The sequence below is a fragment of the Mastigoproctus giganteus genome, chromosome 12 (assembly GCF_048544385.1).
Source record: "Mastigoproctus giganteus isolate SK-2022 chromosome 12, ASM4854438v1, whole genome shotgun sequence".
NCBI lineage: Eukaryota > Metazoa > Arthropoda > Arachnida > Uropygi > Thelyphonidae > Mastigoproctus > Mastigoproctus giganteus.
Genome location: NC_143586.1, coordinates 114,002,467 through 114,021,045, shown reverse-complemented (window position 1 = coordinate 114,021,045; position 18,579 = coordinate 114,002,467). Strand labels below are relative to the sequence as shown.

At 39.1% G+C, this 18,579-nt stretch overlaps 1 protein-coding gene across 1 annotated transcript in view; it reads right to left on the bottom strand.

Annotated features, from left to right (window-relative positions):
• Window positions 1–18,579, bottom strand: part of LOC150077352 (ATP-dependent RNA helicase A-like) — a 338,077-nt gene that overhangs the window by 105,560 nt on the left and 213,938 nt on the right. Inside the window, 1 exon segment of the mRNA XM_090386433.1 lies at window positions 15,984–16,082. Coding sequence (XP_090242559.1) covers window positions 15,984–16,082 — 99 coding nt within the window.

Genomic DNA, 18,579 nt, shown 5'->3' with positions numbered 1-18,579 from the left:
TACATTTCCTAAGCATTTTTTCACATAAAATAAAACATTTTGCTTTCGTAAAGGCGAAATGAGACAGTATTTAAATTCTATACAGTGGGACCAACTGATGATGTTACCAACAGCACATTCAAAATGGGAAGCATTCAAGGAACTAATCTTGGAAGCTACCAGGCTTTACAAGAAATATTGTTCAAGGTTCAGGTCTAAATGGTTGTCAGATGAACTAATGAGACATATGGCAGAGAAGAAAAATGCATGGGATACATACAAATTAATGGATGACATGGAAGCCTATGATAGATATAAGTTGGTCTGTAACCAAGTCACAAAGGAGATTAGGCAGGCAAAGGCAGATTATGAGAAATCCTTGGCAAAGGATGCAAAGAAAAACAGAAAAAGAGTTCTTTACCTATTTAAACTCAAGAAGGAAAGGGATGAATCAGATTGGTCCACTGGATGTTGATGGTTCAACAGTTGAGGATCCTGCTCAGGTGGCTAACAATCTAAACGAGTATTTTGCATCTACATTCACACATGAGGAGTTATTCAGGAAGGGGAATGTCATAGGTGAAGTAAACATTGGCAGTGAGCTAGATGATTTTCTAATAACTGAGAGGAAAGTGGAGGAGAAATTGTTGAGGATAAACATAAAAAAGGTACCCGGGGTGGACGGGATCTATCCAGTTATATTAAAGGAGGCAGCAAAGGAAGTAAGCAAACCCCTAGCCATAATTATGAGAGCTTCTTTGGACTCAGGGGAGGTACCCATAGACTGGAGATGTGCAAATGTAACCCCAATTCACAAAGGAGGATCAAAGGCTGACACAAGTAATTATAGACTGTTAGTTTAACTTCGGTTCCAGGAAAATTAATGGAGGCACTGGTTAAAGAAGCACTGCAGGATCATCTAGACAAGAATTCAGTTATAGCTCAGACAGCATGGTTTTGTTAAGGGCAGGTCTTGTCTGACCAATTTGATTGGATACTATGATGTAGTCACAAAAGAACTGGATGCAGGGAATAATTTTGATATTATATATTTGGATCTTAGAAAGGCTTTTGATAATGTTGCGCATGGAAGACTGCTGCACAAATTGGAGCAGTGTGGCAGTGGAGGCAAATTGCTGCTATGGATAAAGGGATGGTTGAGTGGCAGAAGACAGAGTGGTAATCAATGGACACTGCTCAACGTGGACTAATGTTATTAATGGAGTTCCTCAGGGTTCAGTGTTGGGTCCACTGTTGTTTTCTGTATTTATAAATGATATTGATGATGGTATATCAAGCTTAATGTCCAAGTTTGCAGACGATACAAAGGTTGGCAGGGTTGTTAAGGACACTACTGATGCTATGCTGCTGCAACAGGATCTGGAAAGGTTGAGCAGATGAGCTGAGAGGTGGCAAATGAAGTTTAACATAGACAAATGTAAAATACTACATATGGGAAACAGTAACCCCAGATCAACGTATCAACTCTGTGGTACTACGCTGACAGTGGTAGAGAATGAAAAGGTCCTGGGGTAATTGTAATTGTGCAGGAAGATATGAATTTCTCTGAGCAGTGCAGACGAGCTGCAAGAGTAGCTCATGGTGTCTTGTGAATGATATACAAAGGGTACTAGGAAAGTTTTGCAATATGACACAACAATGAATCACAGGAAGCTGCTTGTTGCTGCATGTTGGGACATGTTCACACGTGCATAGTAGCCGCCGCACCAAGTCGATGGGCTCAGTTATTCATTAGTAGTGAGAGTGTAAAGTGCTTGCGATGGCATCGTGGTCACGAAATGAGATAAGGACAGTTTTGCGGTATAATTTCGTGCATGGTTTAACCATAGACCAGTGCTTAGAAGAAATGACTCTTGCACTAGATGATGATTGTCCACATCGTACAACGATATTCAGGTGGTATAGAGAATTCCAAACGGGAAATTTCACTCTGGAGGATTCGGAGAGGCCGGGAAGGCCACGAACGTCAGTTACGGAGGAAAATGTTACTGCTGTGAGGGAAATGCTTGACGAAAACAGGCGAGTGACCTACCAACAGATAGAGGATACTTTGGGCCTAAATGCACCAGCAATTCGTTCGATTCTGCAAGATCATTTGCACGTGAAGAAACTTTGTTCTCTCTGGGTGCCGCATCAACTGACTGAAGAGCAGATGACACGACGTGTGACTTGGTGCCGGGAGATGTTAAAAAAGTTTGATAAGGGACAATCTCGGTATGTGAACAACATCGTGACAGGTGATGAGACTTGGCTGTACTATTACGATCTGCCGACCAAGGCTCAAAACAAAGTTTGGATCTTTGATGATAACGACACACCCGTAATTGTCAGAAAATCCCGATCTGTAAAGAAGAAAATGATAGCTGTATTTTTCAAATCGAGTGGAATTGTGGAACGTGTCATTTTGGACACGCAGAAGACAGTCACAGCTAAGTGGTATACTGAACAATGCCTGCCTAAAGTCATTGGATCTATGAAGAACCTGCGGCCAAAGTCAAGAATGGACACCTGGTACCTCCATCACGATAATGCTCCAGCTAACCGTGCCAAAGCCTGCACCGAATATTTGACCACGACAGGACTGAAACTTCTCGAGTACCCTCCCTACTGCCCAGACCTTGCTCCCTGCGACTTTGCACTGTTCCCGCATGCGAAAATGAAGCTAAAAGGGAGGCGGGTTTCCAGTGATGAGGACCTTCTACGGGCTTGGGACAACGAGTGTGCTTTACTCCCTAGTGACACTTGGCAGAACTGGTTTAAAGATTGGTTTCGGAGGATGGAGAGGTGTATTGAATGTAGAGGAAATTACTTTGAAAAAATTAAATAAACAAAGCTGTATTGCAAAACTTTCCTAGTACCCTTTGTACAGGAATTTTTCTAGCAGGGATAGGGATGTGATTATTCCCTTGTATAAGGCATTGGTCAGGCCACACCTTGAGTACTGTATACAGGTCTGGAGGCCTCATTTCAAGAAGGATGTAGAGCTGCTGGAACGAGTACAGAGAAGGGCAACAAGATTAGTGAATGGAACAAAGGGTTGCTCTTACGAAGAAAGGCTTAAGTTTTGCAAATTACAGAGTCTGGAGACTAGGCATCGGCGAGGTGATCTGATAGAGGTGTATAAGGCTTTGAATGGCTTGAGCATGCTCAATGCCAATGGGATTCTTCCTCTTGTTCAGAATAATCACCTGAGAGGGCATAAATTCAACCTGAGGAAGGACGGATGTTGGATAGATGTGCGGAAATTTGCCTTTAGTCAGCGGGCAGTTGGTTTGTAGAATAGACTTCCATCACTTGTTGAAGTTGATAGCCTAAACAAATTTAAGGCTCAGCTGGACAGGTATTTCGAACAAATGGAGGGGTGAAATGGGAGTGGTGGTTGTGTTTTTTTTTTTTTTTTTTTTGGCTGATGTTGAATAAGCTTGCTTTCTTGCATCATATGCCTCTACTAATGCTAATGCTAATTTTTTGTGCATGCCTGGCGCACAATGTTTTTTTTTTTTTTTTTTTTGAGTAATGGAATGTTATACATGTATAATGCAACTTTTTAAATAAACTTCATTCTCTCAAATACATATATATATACACAGTTATGCCCAGTTAATTTATTAAAGTACAAATAAAATAAAATATAAGTACAAAATTCAGTAGCTTTCGGAACACGTGTCCCTTTATCAACTGACAAATTTGAATACATTACAAGCAAAGTGTGGCACGTTACTCATGCGTCATTGTTGTAGCACGGACGTGTGCTGCCTTACGCCAGTGATCATCCATCAATAAAACGGTTGTCTCTAGGATTGGATGTATACGCATGCCTTTCTGGCGATTTAATGCCTTAGGGTTGTTTATTATGTTTAGTGACTCTAGCCATAGGCGGTGGCGAAAGTGTCGCGCGTGGTCCACTATCTCAAAGTCACGCTTGGGGTCAAGATCGTGGTTGGTAGCCCAAAAATGTTCTGCGAGCATGGACTGGTCAGTTTCGGCAAGCCGGATTGCTCTGTCGTGTTCCGTGAGGCGATCCTGGAGACGTCTCGATGTCTCACCTACGTAGCAACTGTTACAGGCCCTACAGGTGATACGGTACACTACATTGCTGCGTAAGACAGGTGTGACAGGGGTCTTCACACTGGAGACAAGTGAACGTAGGCTCTTACCAGGTAATTGCACACATTTGATGTTGTAACTTCTCAGGATCTTCGAGATACGTCCTGACACTCCTGGATAGTACGGAATGTAGGCAGACGATATGCCGACTTGCTTCGGAGGTCTTGGGTTGGAAGTAAGTTCTTCTGCCTGTAACAAGCATCTGTTAAGTACATGGGATAGATAACCGCATCTGGTTAGGTCCGCCTTCACACGGGAGATCTCGTTACGTCTAATTGTGTCGGTGCTGGAATGGCTCCAGGCCCTGGAGAATAGGGTGCGGGCAGTGCTATTGAGATGGCTTGGAGCGTAGCCGGACCCGTAGTTGGTGAACTGACCGCACCACATGGGTTTGCGGTATACTGAGGTCTCTAGACTTGGGCCTACGCGATGCACTAACACGTCCAGAAACGGGAGCGAACCGTCCACCTCTGATTCTACGGTAAACTTGATGAAATTGGATAGAGAGTTGAGGTGTTCTAGTAGTACCGTTTCAGAACCACGTGGTATTATGGTAAAAATATCGTCGACGTATCTACACCACGTTGTAATAGGTGTAAGTGGGTTCTGGTGTATCTGCTCCTCCAGATCTTCCATGGCGATGTTAGCTACTACGGAACTGACAGGGGCACCCATAGCAGTGCCATGTACTTGTTTGTAGAGTGAGTCTTCAAAGGTGAAGATGCTGCTAGAGAGGCATAGGTTGAGGGCGGTACAGATGTCATCAGTGGATAGTGACGTCCTGGATTGGAGGCTTAAGTCGCTCTCAAGGAGCCTTCTGGCGCAGTGCACGGCCTGTTGGACGGGAATCGAGGTGAATAAAGAAACCACGTCAAATGATGCCATGACAGAGTTGTCAGGGATTGAAATGTCCTTAATGATGTTAATAAATTCACTGCTGTTTTTAACGGTGTGAGATGTATTACCTATAAGAGGCGAGAGGAGGCTCGCGATGTGTTTGGACAGTTCATACGTTGGGGCACTGCAGCAAGACACTATAGGTCTGAGAGGAATACCCGGTTTATGGATCTTTGGTAATCCGTAGAATTGCGGTAGTTGGCAGCCAGTAGCACGTAGAAGATGGTGAGTCGCGGTCGGGATCTTCTTATCTTTAAGCCATGCGTGGACAAGTTTATTAACATTTGCTTCCAGACGTTTCAAGACTTTAACAGGAGGATCAGGTAGAGGTTCATATACGTTAGGATCGAGTAATAGGGCCAAGGCTTTCTCTCGGTAGGCTGATCGGTCCAGCACAACAGTCCGGCGCCCTTTATCCGCAGGAAGTACAACGATGGAGTTGTCTTTTCTTATAGATGACAGGGCGGCACGCTGGCGGTGGTTGAGGTTTGAGTACGTTTTTCGAGTGTTGCGGAGGACTGCGGCAGTCTTGAATCGGATCTCGTTGGCAGTTTCTTCGGGAAGGTTGGTAATACTGGCTTCTATACCCATAGCGAGATGTGTGATGGGAGGTTTCGATGGTATAACGGCGAATTTCATACCGTTTGATAAAACACTCAGCTGCTCGTTGGACAGTTGTTTGTTACTTAGATTCAAGACGAAAGAAGTCGTGTCGCTTGAACGAGTGTTCGCCTTTAAGGAGTTAGCTTCTATGCTTAAGTTTATGAACTTGCCCTGCTGGCGTAAACGGTAGGTATCCGAGGTCTGACTAGCCCGATGGCAGATGGTATGTATAAGGTTTGTAAATACGATAGGCGAGACCTTACCTTGCAGATGTTGTAACAGTCTGGACTTGTTGTAGTCAGCGTTCCTGATTTCACGGTGGAGATGGGATATCCACAAATTTAATGTGCGTAGGCTGAAGTTAAAGCAGGCACGATCCATGTGAGAGTTGTGGAACGGGGCTTTGTACCGGAATCCTTTAGGTATGATTCGATTGCTTGTGCATCTGTGTGCAAAGCGTAAATGTTGCCTGTTCCGGGCTATTGAGAGAAAGGACTTTTGTAACTGCACACAGTCGTTGTAGGTATTATGGCCATAAAGTGATCGAATAGTGACAAATGGGCCTGGAGTACTGGAGTCCATAGTTTCAAATACATATATATATACACAGTTATGCCCAGTTAATTTATTAAAGTACAAATAAAATAAAATATAAGTACAAAATTCAGTAGCTTTCGGAACACGTGTCCCTTTATCAACTGACAAATTTGAATACATTACAAGCAAAGTGTGGCACGTTACTCATGCGTCATTGTTGTAGCACGGGCTTGCCGAAACTGACCAGTCCGTGCTCGCAGAACATTTTTGGGCTACCAACCACGATCTTGACCCCAAGCGCGACTTTGAGATAGTGGACCACGCGCGACACTTTCGCCACCGCCTATGGCTAGAGTCACTAAACATAATAAACAATCCAAAGGCATTAAATCGCCAGAAAGGCATGCGTATACATCCAATCCTAGAGACAACCGTTTTATTGATGGATGATCACTGGCGTAAGGCAGCACACGTCCGTGCTACAACAATGACGCATGAGTAACGTGCCACACTTTGCTTGTAATGTATTCAAATTTGTCAGTTGATAAAGGGACACGTGTTCCGAAAGCTACTGAATTTTGTACTTATATTTTATTTTATTTGTACTTTAATAAATTAACTGGGCATAACTGTGTATATATATATGTATTTGAAACTATGGACCCCAGTACTCCAGGCCCATTTGTCACTAAACTTCATTCTGTTTATTCACCTTTAGAACAAAAGAAACAGATGAATTCAAGTTAATTATACCATGAGAATTTGTTTTTATTATAGATACATCAAGAGTATTGCATCAAAATACTGAAATGCAAAACAGGTGCAAATTATGGAACTCTTCACAGAATCATTGGGTAGTGCCCATGGAACTTGGGCTTAAAAAAAAATGCCCTACAGCAACATTTCCCAAACTGTGTTCCGTGAAAAATCATAATTAATAATTAAAAAATAATAATAAATAAATAAATAATTTTGCATATTTGTAGCGTACACCACTTTTGCATCATTCTAAATTTTTAACATTTTATTTTATTTTTTTTTCGGTTATTAATATACTGCACTGGCATTGACTAATACAGTAAACCCCCGCTATTCGCGGTATCTGTATTCACAGTTTTGCGTATTCGCGGTCACTGATTTAATAAAAAATAAATGTGAATTTTAAATCGCTGTAAACATTTTTCGCCATAAAAAACATGGACGTGGCTAAAATCATCTTTCCCGGTCAAAACAGCGCTCAGTGGGTGGGGGGAAGAGGGATGACAAAATCGCGAGCGTGGATGTTTCTCGCTAATCCTTGTTCAGTATGTGTTATGTGCTTGCCATGGAAGGTTTCGTCGTTTGCTTTTAATTTATATGCTTATAAATTGAAAAAATTTATCAATTTATAAATTGCTATGCTTACAAAAGTGAAAAATCTACCGTTTTGCAGTGTGTTAGTGTAAACAGACTTTTTAGAGTGTATTAACGTTAGAAAGTGACTTTATTGTGGACAAATTCTTTTCTAACCCCTACAAAAATACTGCTACGAATAACAAGGGAATTGTGAAGAGATCAAAGAAGGTGATGACATTAGCGAGTAAAATTCAGTTATTAGACAAAATTTCTAACGGTGAATGTGTCTCATCAGTGGCAAAACATTATAAAATCAATAATTCAATGGTACAATCAATCAAGAAATCGGAAGAAAAAGTCCGCCGTAGTGTCCGTGAAAACATGCTAATTGCTTCAAAAATTTGCTCTGTAACTCGTGATGTTAAATTTGAAAAAATGGAAAGAGCTTTAAATCTGTGGATAGAAGACTGAACTCAAAATAAAATTCCCTTAAGTTCACTCATCATTCGTGAAAAGGCAAAACACCTTTATCAACACTATAGTGAAAGTGGTGATAGCACTGGCAGGATAAGTTTTTTAGTTATAGCAAAGGCACTGGATTGAAAGATTTGTTTGAAATTTCTAATAAATATTACATTTAATATTAAATTGTTTCTTATTTTCATTTCGATGCCTTATGCTTGCATTTCACTATGTACTGTCTATGTACATAGTCATATTATCAAGTTACATATAATACATAAATAGACAAAATTTTAGACTAGTTTTTCTTCTATATTTCATACTTTGGAACGGAACCCCTGTACTACTATGGGGGCCATAACTCAGTATTCTCGTTTTCTGTATTCGCGGCATTTCTCAGGAACGTAACCCCCGCGAATAGCGGGGGTTTACTGTAATCAAACAGGCCATGGAATGCTGTATTTTGGCAGGCTTTGCATAGAGAAGTATGCATATATTAAATCAATAAAATGACATCTATGAAAAAGTAGGAATTTACTGATCTAATATGCCATTCGTATATAATTTAGCATGAAGTACACAGGTTGAGGGAGAGGGGGCAGCAAACCAATATCATGCATCATTCGAGTAGATGAAACAAAGTAGCCCCCCACTGACACGTTCTTGCTGTTTACACAGTGCTGGTGATGCGGTGCGGACTGTCTCTGCAATTGCGAGATTAGTTCTGTAGTAGTGCGAAAAACAAGTAAGCATAACTAAACTCACTTCCTTGTATAAATGTTTTTGATAATTATCAGTAGTTCGAAATATTATTATTAAAATAAATGACCGTGGATTTGTAGTTGTAAAAAGGAACTTTAAAATGGGAAGTACTTCTAGTATTGCAACTGTGGTCGATGAAAACGAACACAATATTTTCACACTTCAAAGTGAAGATGAACAATTGCAGCCTTTGTACTTCTAGTATTGCAACTGTGGTCGATGAAAACGAACACAATATTTTCACACTTCAAAGTGAAGATGAACAATTGCAGCCTTTGTTCCCCCAAAATCCGAAGTGAAAAAACAGGAACCAACTATTAAAAGACAAAAACAAAAGTATGATGACAGCAGTTATTTTAATTTCGGCTTTACGTGTGCTGGAAATAAAGATGCTCCAGATGCAAAGTGTGCCGTACATAATAAAATATTATGAAACAGTTCTTTGGCACCCACTAAACTTGTTTCCCATAAATATATTGCGAGATGAAGTTTTCCGTGACTAAAAAATGTTTGGGAAATGCGGCCCTACAGTATGGAAATTTCATTATCCAACAGTAACTAAACAGCATCTTAAAATTGCCTAAACTGATAGTTTATGAATCATTGAAAGAATAGTGAGAAGAACATTGTTATGAACAAAACCCTGATTCAACATTTCTGAAGAAATGTGAAATATTTTTTTCCCCACTTTCTTCAGTCAAAATAATTTTTATATGAAGAAAGTGAAATCGTGTTTCTTTGTGCATATCTCCTGACAGCTACTCAAATAGGTAAGCCAAGATATTCTCCTAACAAATTGCTATATAACAGCTTTCCTCTCAAGTTAACCCTGCAATATACATATATAAAGAGGAAGTATCTGCAACAGTATCTTTTTGATACTGTGTGGGGGGGGGGGGGTTGAATCCAGTGCAGTTTCCTAACCGAAATGTAGACAGAAAAATCTTTGGTAAGTTAGAAAACAATCCTTTGGCTATATTTTAATATAAAATGAGTATTTTGTCAACAAAATTTAATTCTAAGTGTAATGTGGACTATTGATTAAATTTCTTGCATATGATTGCTAAATTTCACATTTCCATCATTACTATTCATATGGTTTAATGCATATAATATGTACACTAAATATGCTTAAAAAAAAAAAGCATATTTCTTTCTTTTTTTTTCTTCTTTTTTTGGCGCATGCATTGGCTTCTATGGTCATAATGCACCTCCCAAAGTTTTTGCATTTTACTCTAATGCGAACCCGCGACATTTGGGTTGCCAGGCAGGCACTTTAGCAACCTGGTCGGTTCTTTTATGTAAATGAATATTATATAAGAGAGAGTCCATGAAAAGTGACGTATCTCTCTCTCTCTCTCTCTCTCTCTCTCTCTCTCTCTCTCTCTCTCTCTCTCTCTCTCTCTCTCGAACAGCACAGGACCTATCGAATTGGCGCACTGCCAGTCTAATATTTAAGCCTTTTTAATTTAAGCTAAAATAAAATCTCTCAGGTATGCAAGATAGGCTGTACTTCCTACCTGGGAGTCTAGAACGCTGATGGAACTGATATTCGAGTGAACTCAAGTCAAGTGGACCCAATTTCGGCAAAGTCCGGACGGTTTGTGACAGCAAAATCCTCTGCTTACACCTTCACGATGGTGGGAATGTTAGTAATCCTGGGTATAACCTCCATGCACAAGTATATGGTGGGTGACCACCCAGGTGCGAACCAATGTAAGCAGGGGTTGAGGTGTGGCGCCCACACTACATGGAGGAATGCCACCCCTCTATGTTACCAGGCAGCACTAGGTGGCAGATGACTCATCAACCGGCGCAATACCACCACTTTGCTTATTGGAGGCTTGAAGTGGTGGAACCCATGTTTAGTCTCTAGAGCTAAGTTCAGTCAACCATTCCCTATCTCTTGCATCATGCAGTATGACTGATGACTTTTGAGGTTATGATGAACATCGTGGCGAGATTCAATATTCCTTACATTTCGAGGGAACAGTTCTAAAACGGTGTTCGCGGGCCGGCCGCTAGTTAGTACACCGAACTGATTGGTAACTATCTAAGAGGCTTCTGGATCATCTTGCTAACTCTACACTGCCAGATATGACTGGAGGGAGTCCGAGTAGTGTGTATGCGTGGAGCATTTTAGAGGCCACGTTATGTCAAGGATCTGGGCATATTCTTACCATGTGTACGCCATATCCAAAGATTTCATTACTTCATACAGCATGTCTCACCCACCTTTTATTACTATTGAATACACCATGAATTGTCAAACTAATACAGCAAGCTTATCTGCGAAAAGATCTAAACCTCCCAAGCACATATCCTAATTCATTTCACAAATATACATGGTCTCAATTCTAATCTCAACGATGTCCATTTCCACATGTACTTTTTCTGACAGAATCTAAGTTATCGGTTGATTCAACTACTGCTCATCTCAGATGCCCAAATTATTCGCTGTATGATTCCTTTCGCCTCAAAGGTGGTACTTGGCATATGTCGGTTCTGATATTCCCTGTCAGAGATTGGCAATTTGGAATCTCCTCTCTTTGATCTTCATTGGCTTAAAATCTCTCTACATCATTGTGTAAAATTCATCTGTTGTCTCTAGCGTTCTCCCAACTCCTCTAATCACTTGGAGCACTTTGACTTCCCCTCTTTGCAACTTGACTCTCTCCAGTCCAACTTTCCTAACAGTGAGGTAATTTTATTTGGTGATTTTAACGTTCACAACTCTAGCTGGCTTCCGTTTTCTAGTCACACTGACCCAGCTTGTCGAGATGCTGAGGCTTTTGCAATTACTAATGATCTTGAACAGATTGTTCATTTACCTACAAGAATACCAGACAATCCTAATCATACAGCCAACACACTTGACCTTTCTCTCACAAACAACCCTTCTAAGTACACGGTCGAAATGAGAAGTCCTTTTGGCACTTCAGATCAAAACTTGGTGATTGTCTCTTCTCCAATGGAGTCTTTATCTCATGGCTATTCCCAACCTCGTGTTGTTTGGCATTACAAGAACAAAATGGGATGACCTGCGAGATTTCTCTTCTTTTCGTTGGTCAGATTACTGTTTCAAAACTTCTGATGTCAACATTTGCTCAGATTGTGTCAGTGAAATTATTTTTGCAGGAATCGGATCCTTTATCCCACACTCCACTTTAAAATCTCGTCCTTTATTTAAACCTTGGTTTTCCAATAAATGTGCTAAGGCTGTTCAAGAGAAGAATGTTGCATATCATAATTGGCTTGTTTCTAATTCTTTGGTTTCATTTTCTGCCTACACCAAAGCTCACAACAATTGTAAAGCAGTTATTAATCAGTCCAAACTAGAGTTTGAACAGGCTAAGAGTAGAAAACTTGCTACTTGCCCCAATGGTAGCCGAGTATTCTGGTCTCTTGCCATAGTTATTGGCCGCAACTTTTGCCCATCTCTTCTCCCACCTCTGTCCAAACGAGATGGTTCTGTTGTCACTTCAGCCAAGGATTAAGCTGACCTGCTAGCATCCCATTTTTCTTCCACCTCATGTATTAATGAACTTGGTAAAACACCTCCCACTATTCCCAACACGCTCCATTCAATGCCTCCTGTGGTCTTCCATCAAAAGGATGTCAGAAGGATTTTGATGAATCTTGATGCTAAGAAAGCTCCAGGTCCTGATGGTATTTCTCCACTTGTTCTCAAAACCTGTGCTACTGAACTTATTCCTATTCTTTGCCGCCTTTTTTCACTTTCTTATTCCAAAGGTGTTTTTCCTTCTGCTTGGAAATTTGCTCATATCCAGCCAGTTCCTAAAAAGGGTGACAAATCCCTCCCATCCAATTATCGTCCCATTCCAATTACTTCTACTCTTTCTAAAGTAATGGAGAAATCATTTAACCGCCAACTTTTAAACTACCTAGAAACCTTCCGTCTGATCAACGATCGTCAGTATGGATTCCATCAGTGTTGATCCACTGGTGGTATTATGGCTTATGTTACCCATTTATGGACTAATTCAATGGAAAGGTTCAGTGAAACACAAGTAGTTGCTCTTGGCATCTCAAAGGCTTTCGATCGTGTTTGGCATAAAGGTCTTCTAAACAAGCTTCCATCTTATGGTTTGCCAACTGTTTATAGTAATTGGTTATCCAGTTTTCTCTCTGATCGCTCACTGAGAGTGATGGTAGATGGCTCTCTGTCTTCTAACTTCTCCACTAATGCTGGTGTCCCCCAAGGTTCAGTTCTTTTTCTCTTGTATATTAATGACCTTCTTCCATTGACTGGAAATCCTATCCATAGTTTTGCCGATGATAGCACACTGCATTCCACTTTCCATTTTGAGAAACCTTGTCCTACTCAATCAGCTTCAACTTCTCGAAAATCTGCTACCAATTCCTTAAATGCCGATCTTCAGGTAATTCTCCAGTGGGGCAAAGACAACTTAGTCTCGCAAAAAGGATTCTTCTGCTCCTATGCTTATCTTTAGTGACACTTCGATTTCTAGGCAAAATGATATATCTCTTTTGGGGATTACCCTGACTTCTAATCTCTCTTGGCACAAGCACATTACAATTATTGCTTCCTCTGCAATAAAAAAACTTGGTTTACTCTTTCGCTCTCATCGTTACTTTTCTTCCAAACAGCTCTGTATAAATCGCAAATCCGCCTTGCCATGGAATATTGTTCCCACTTCTGGGGTGGTGCCCCCAAAACCTCTCTCAGGCTTCTTGATTCCATTCAGAAGAGGGCAGTTAGGTTAATTAATGATTCATCTCTAACAGAGTCTCTCCACTCGCTTTCTCATAGACGTACTGTTTCTGCTGCATGCCTCTTCTACAGATACTTCCGTGGGCACTGTTCTTCTGAATTGGCTTCTATAATTCCAGCTCTCTCTTTCAAAAGAGTCCAAACACGTGGCGCCACCAGCCAACATCCATTTACTATCCAACTTCACACCCACAGAACCAACTTTTCATCTTCCTCATTTATTCATTCAACTGCTGTTTTCTGGAACAACTTTCCTTCATATGAATTTCCTGAAAATTACAATCTACAGAAGTTCAAGTCCAATGTCAACAAATATCTTCTTTCTTCATCTCAACCTCCAACCCAAGCATGGTACTAAGTACTACAGGTTCTAATACCTCTCGTGTTTTGGGGTTCACATTAAAAAAAAAAAAAAAAAGACTTGGACTTTTATATTTCACAAAAAATTACATAAATACCAATGAGCAAAGTTATTACATTTTTTCATGATACTATTCCTCTTAACTGATACATTTTTGACATTGCCATGGCAAGGCAGTGAAGCTGGCTGCAAAGAAAGAAAGAAGTAGGCAATCTGCACAGCCAATTCATGACTGACTCTCATCCTGTAATACTTGACTAGCCGAAACAAGACAATTAAACATTTACTATTAAAATAAGACATAACTATAAAAGAAAATAAATAAAAATTAAATAGCATGCATGCACACGCAATTTGTAGAATATCCAAACTAGACAATTTAAAATTCCCACAATTGGGGGCATCTATATTTCTTTGGTTATTGGTTTTATGCTTTACTTTAGTTTAAAGTTTCCCATATATAATTTTCTTTAAAGCAACTTCTATAGTTAATCACCTCTGAAAACAGTGCAGCTTATTTACATGCACAAAAAATACCTTACATTACAAACAGAATTTCAGCAAACAAAGTTTTTCCAGCTGTGGGAATTATATGCCTCTACTAATGATAATCAAAGAGCTTCTGTGCCTTTTCACGCCCACATGATTTAAAGTACTGTCAAACTGGTCAATAGCTCTTGCAAACACTATATGATCACACACAATTATGCTACTGTCATTGGAATACAGTAGTTTGTGCTAAGTTACCAAGTTTACTGAAAATGTGATATAGTGTTAAAAGAAAGCAAACATCTTTTTGCCAAAACTTAGTGTTAATTGTTAATATATGTCGCAATTAACTGAGAGATTGTAGATGCCTTGTTATAAATTATTCTTAAGAATTTTTTTTTTTTTTTTTTTTTTTTTTTACGGAATGCAAGACATGGTTTTCAAATTCAACATGGTTCATCATGTTGAATTTGAAATTATAAAAATTAACTATTGAAACTATGTATTACAACTAATGCAGTGGCAAAAAACATTTTGCTTGTAAAGGCAGTATTACAAGCAAATTAATCCTGCAGTGATTGGGTCGGGTCAATCACACTCATGCATTTATGCTTTTGTTTGTTTGTTACCTATTTTACGCAGGACTTTGTTCATCACCCTGATACCTTCTTGCCACTGTATCAATTGTCAGTTGGCTTGATTTAAGAAATATACTAGTACTTTCTTTCTTCTGGTCTCAAGACTCAACCTGAACAGTGATGTTTAAAAGGAAAAGTGGTTTCTTGTATTAGTCCGTGTAAGATTTTTAAATAATGCAGTTAGCTTTGAAGACTATCCTTGCTTCCATGAACTTTAACAGTAGACATGAAAAAAAAAAAAAAAAAAAATCTGAATGATACAGATCAGAATGGTTTGCAAAAAAAACTGTTTCTGAAAAAGTAGGCTTTGGACCACCAGAACAAGTGTGTGCGTCACAGACAATACTGGTAAAATTTAAAAAATGTAATGTAAAAAAAAAAATAAATGTAAAAATTTATTCCTCAGAATGGAATCCCATGTAATGAGTGCTTTTCAAACACTTGTTGAAAAACACTAGTATAGAATGCATGCAATAGCATTGCTGATAGTGGGCAGACACTGCAAATTGAAGATGGTTTGAAATACTTTTGAGTTTTGAACAAAAATGCAAACAAGTTATGGAAATTTAATTCATTATGCTTTTTTTTTTTAAATACATTACCATGAATATTAATAAATTTCCATTCATTCTAATTTTTATTTCATTTCTACCATAATTTATTTCCCCAATTGGATAGCCAATCTATACACTAATGAGAGCCAGTCACTGAAGGGTTAATAATGAATTTATAAAAGATAAACTCAACAAGCAGCCTGAATTGAAGACATGAACTGTCAGTGATCCAGTCTCTATACAGCATTCAGTTTTTAAAATTATATAAAAATTTAGAATGTACAGGTGGCATATTATACAGTAGCGTTATGCAGTAACAATACTGTATACTATACTCTGCTAGCATTTCATGTCCACGGATGAGACCATGCCTTGAATGTAATAAATAAACAATGGAATTTCCACTGCACTAGAGTGAAAAATATATCTTCCACATAATTAGGCATCATTAAAGAATAAAATGTACACTGTTAAGCATTTACCTCAATAAGCTCAAATGACATTTCCTTTTCACTCAATTGACCCATAGCTTGCTTTGTATTTTCAGAATAATTTTGGCTAATCACCTTGTTCATATTTTCCTGTAAAAAATGAAATAACAACAATACATCACTAATATTTTACTGTTTATTAATTTAAAAATATTTCATTAACTGCAGTAGAAGTACAGTTAATGAGCTGGTTTGCAATATTTATTTCACAGCAGAGGTTACTCACCCCCTCATGGAGTAGATATGCAGTATCCCAGCTGGAATTTGCTATTCTTGCCTGATACTAACTCAGTGGCAGACGAAAACCCAAAAAAGTTCTTACAATTTTTAGGGATATTCAAATCACAGGTTAAATATTTATAAAACTAAGCTGTTTGATATCCAGACAGAAAAAAAATTAGTTGGTTGCAGGATGATAATTTGGAAGTACTTGTTATATGGTTACCTGCACAAACTTCTAAAATATAAGATTTAATAAACATTCAGCAACTGCTAACTTGCTACTGTGTTAGTAATTGCATATTTTATATATATCTGGGAATAAATATCATATCAACTGAATTTCACATTATAAATAAGTTCAGTTCATTCACATTTTTCCTCTTTTTTTTTTTTAAATTATAATTACACTGGTCAACATGTAAAATGTTACAAAAACATCCAATCTTGACTAATTTCATGCTGCTGAACACGAAATTCACATTAAAATTTGTCGATTGACTCTTGTTTTCAAATTACAGTTATCATATTAAAGAGTTACTCTACATTAACAACTACGACTCTCAGTATAATGCACGGCAACACCACAACACACACTCTTATCATGTGATCAGCAACTGTTGCCTCACTCTGCATCATGTGATAAGTTGTTGCTGTCTCAAATGAGTTATCAACTCTGCTGCAGTAATCACCCAATACTGCTAGGTACTGGGTGATTTGTTCTCAGTTAATGGTTATTCTCTGTGAGATTCCTACTTTTTTGCACAGTATTTGTGTCTTGTAAGATTAATATACCCCGTATTCATGTAAACAGTCCAGTTTGATATATAATTTAAAATTTTGAATGGTAAATCAAACAGTGGCACTACTGGCCACTGTCTATGCTTAACATAGTTACTACATGCTCTTGGATTTTGTTGAAAATGTGATATTAAAAAGAAGTTATTTTTCTTAGTGATCACCATGTTAACGAGGTGCATTGTAGTTAGGATTGAGTGTTTTTTCACATATCAAGTAGTATTCAACTACTTATAGATATGTGTTTATTTGACAGTTAGAACATTCTTAATTCAAACGGTCAGCTGATTGTTTGCCTATGTTACAGCATAGCGTAAATAAACATTTTATCTGACTCTAATTTAAAATTTATTCACTGGGATTAAGCCTATACAAACCACCATGAAAATATGTTTAAGAAAATTCAAAAATCATTAATATATAGGACATTATTAGCTCGAGGTTGAGAGAGGAAGAGGGATAATAGTGCCACCTCACTGAAGATTAAAAAAAAAAAATTAATAAAATAAATAGTGCAAAACTAATTGAATAATACTTATGTATATATATTCCGGACTTCATTCCAGCTCGTTTTCAGATTACTCCAGGCTTAGTCGAACCAACGAATACAGCTGAAGTACTGCAGTGCATAAAGCAATGGAAAACTACCACATTATGCTTCCCAAAAATAATCACCTGGCTAGTATTTCATCTCACCCAAGACAGAGAGAAGTACAGCGTGGTGATCGCCAACCTCCAATAGGAGGCGGCATCAAAATAAGAAGAATGTAAACCATGGTTTTCTATAGGGAAGGATATGGATTGATATACACTGAGTGATCAATGAATTGTGACCACCTACCTAATACTTCGCAGGTATTTTGCTCTCAGTACAGCAGCTATCTGATGTGGCATCAATTCAACAAGATGTCGGAAGCGTTCGGGAGGTATGGCCAATTGCTGACTGCATTACTGTGTGTAATGCAGTCAGCAATGCAGGTATGGAGATCGGTATAGGTAGACACCTGATATGTGTTTCCATAGTGTCCCACAAGTGCTCTATGGGATTGATATCAAGCGAGTTCGAAAGCCAATCGATATGCTGGAAGTCAGAACTGTGTTCCTCAAACCATTCCTGCACATCAAGTGTCCGATGGCTCGGCGCATTGTCATCTTGGAAGACACCATCACCATTCAGGGAAAAGTGTAACATAGTAGGGTGTACACAGTCAGCAAGCAGTTGCCGATAGCGGAGACCAGTGATACGTTGTTCACATGCACCAGAGGTCCAAGTTCCTGCCAGTGAAACATGCTCCACACCATACAACCGTCTCCACCGGCCTGCACTTTTGATAACATGCATGATGGATCAAGAGTCTCGTGTTGTTGATGCCAAATCCGTACACAACCATCCACGGTTTGGAGTAAATAATGTGACTCATCCGACCAGCACACCTTCTTCCAGTCTTGTAATGTCCAACTTGCAAGCTCTTTCCACCAGATGAGTCTTTTACGCAGATGAATCCTGGTTAGGAGAGGATGCTGTAGGGATCGTCTGCTGGTATAGCCCATACGTGCAATGCATGGTCAT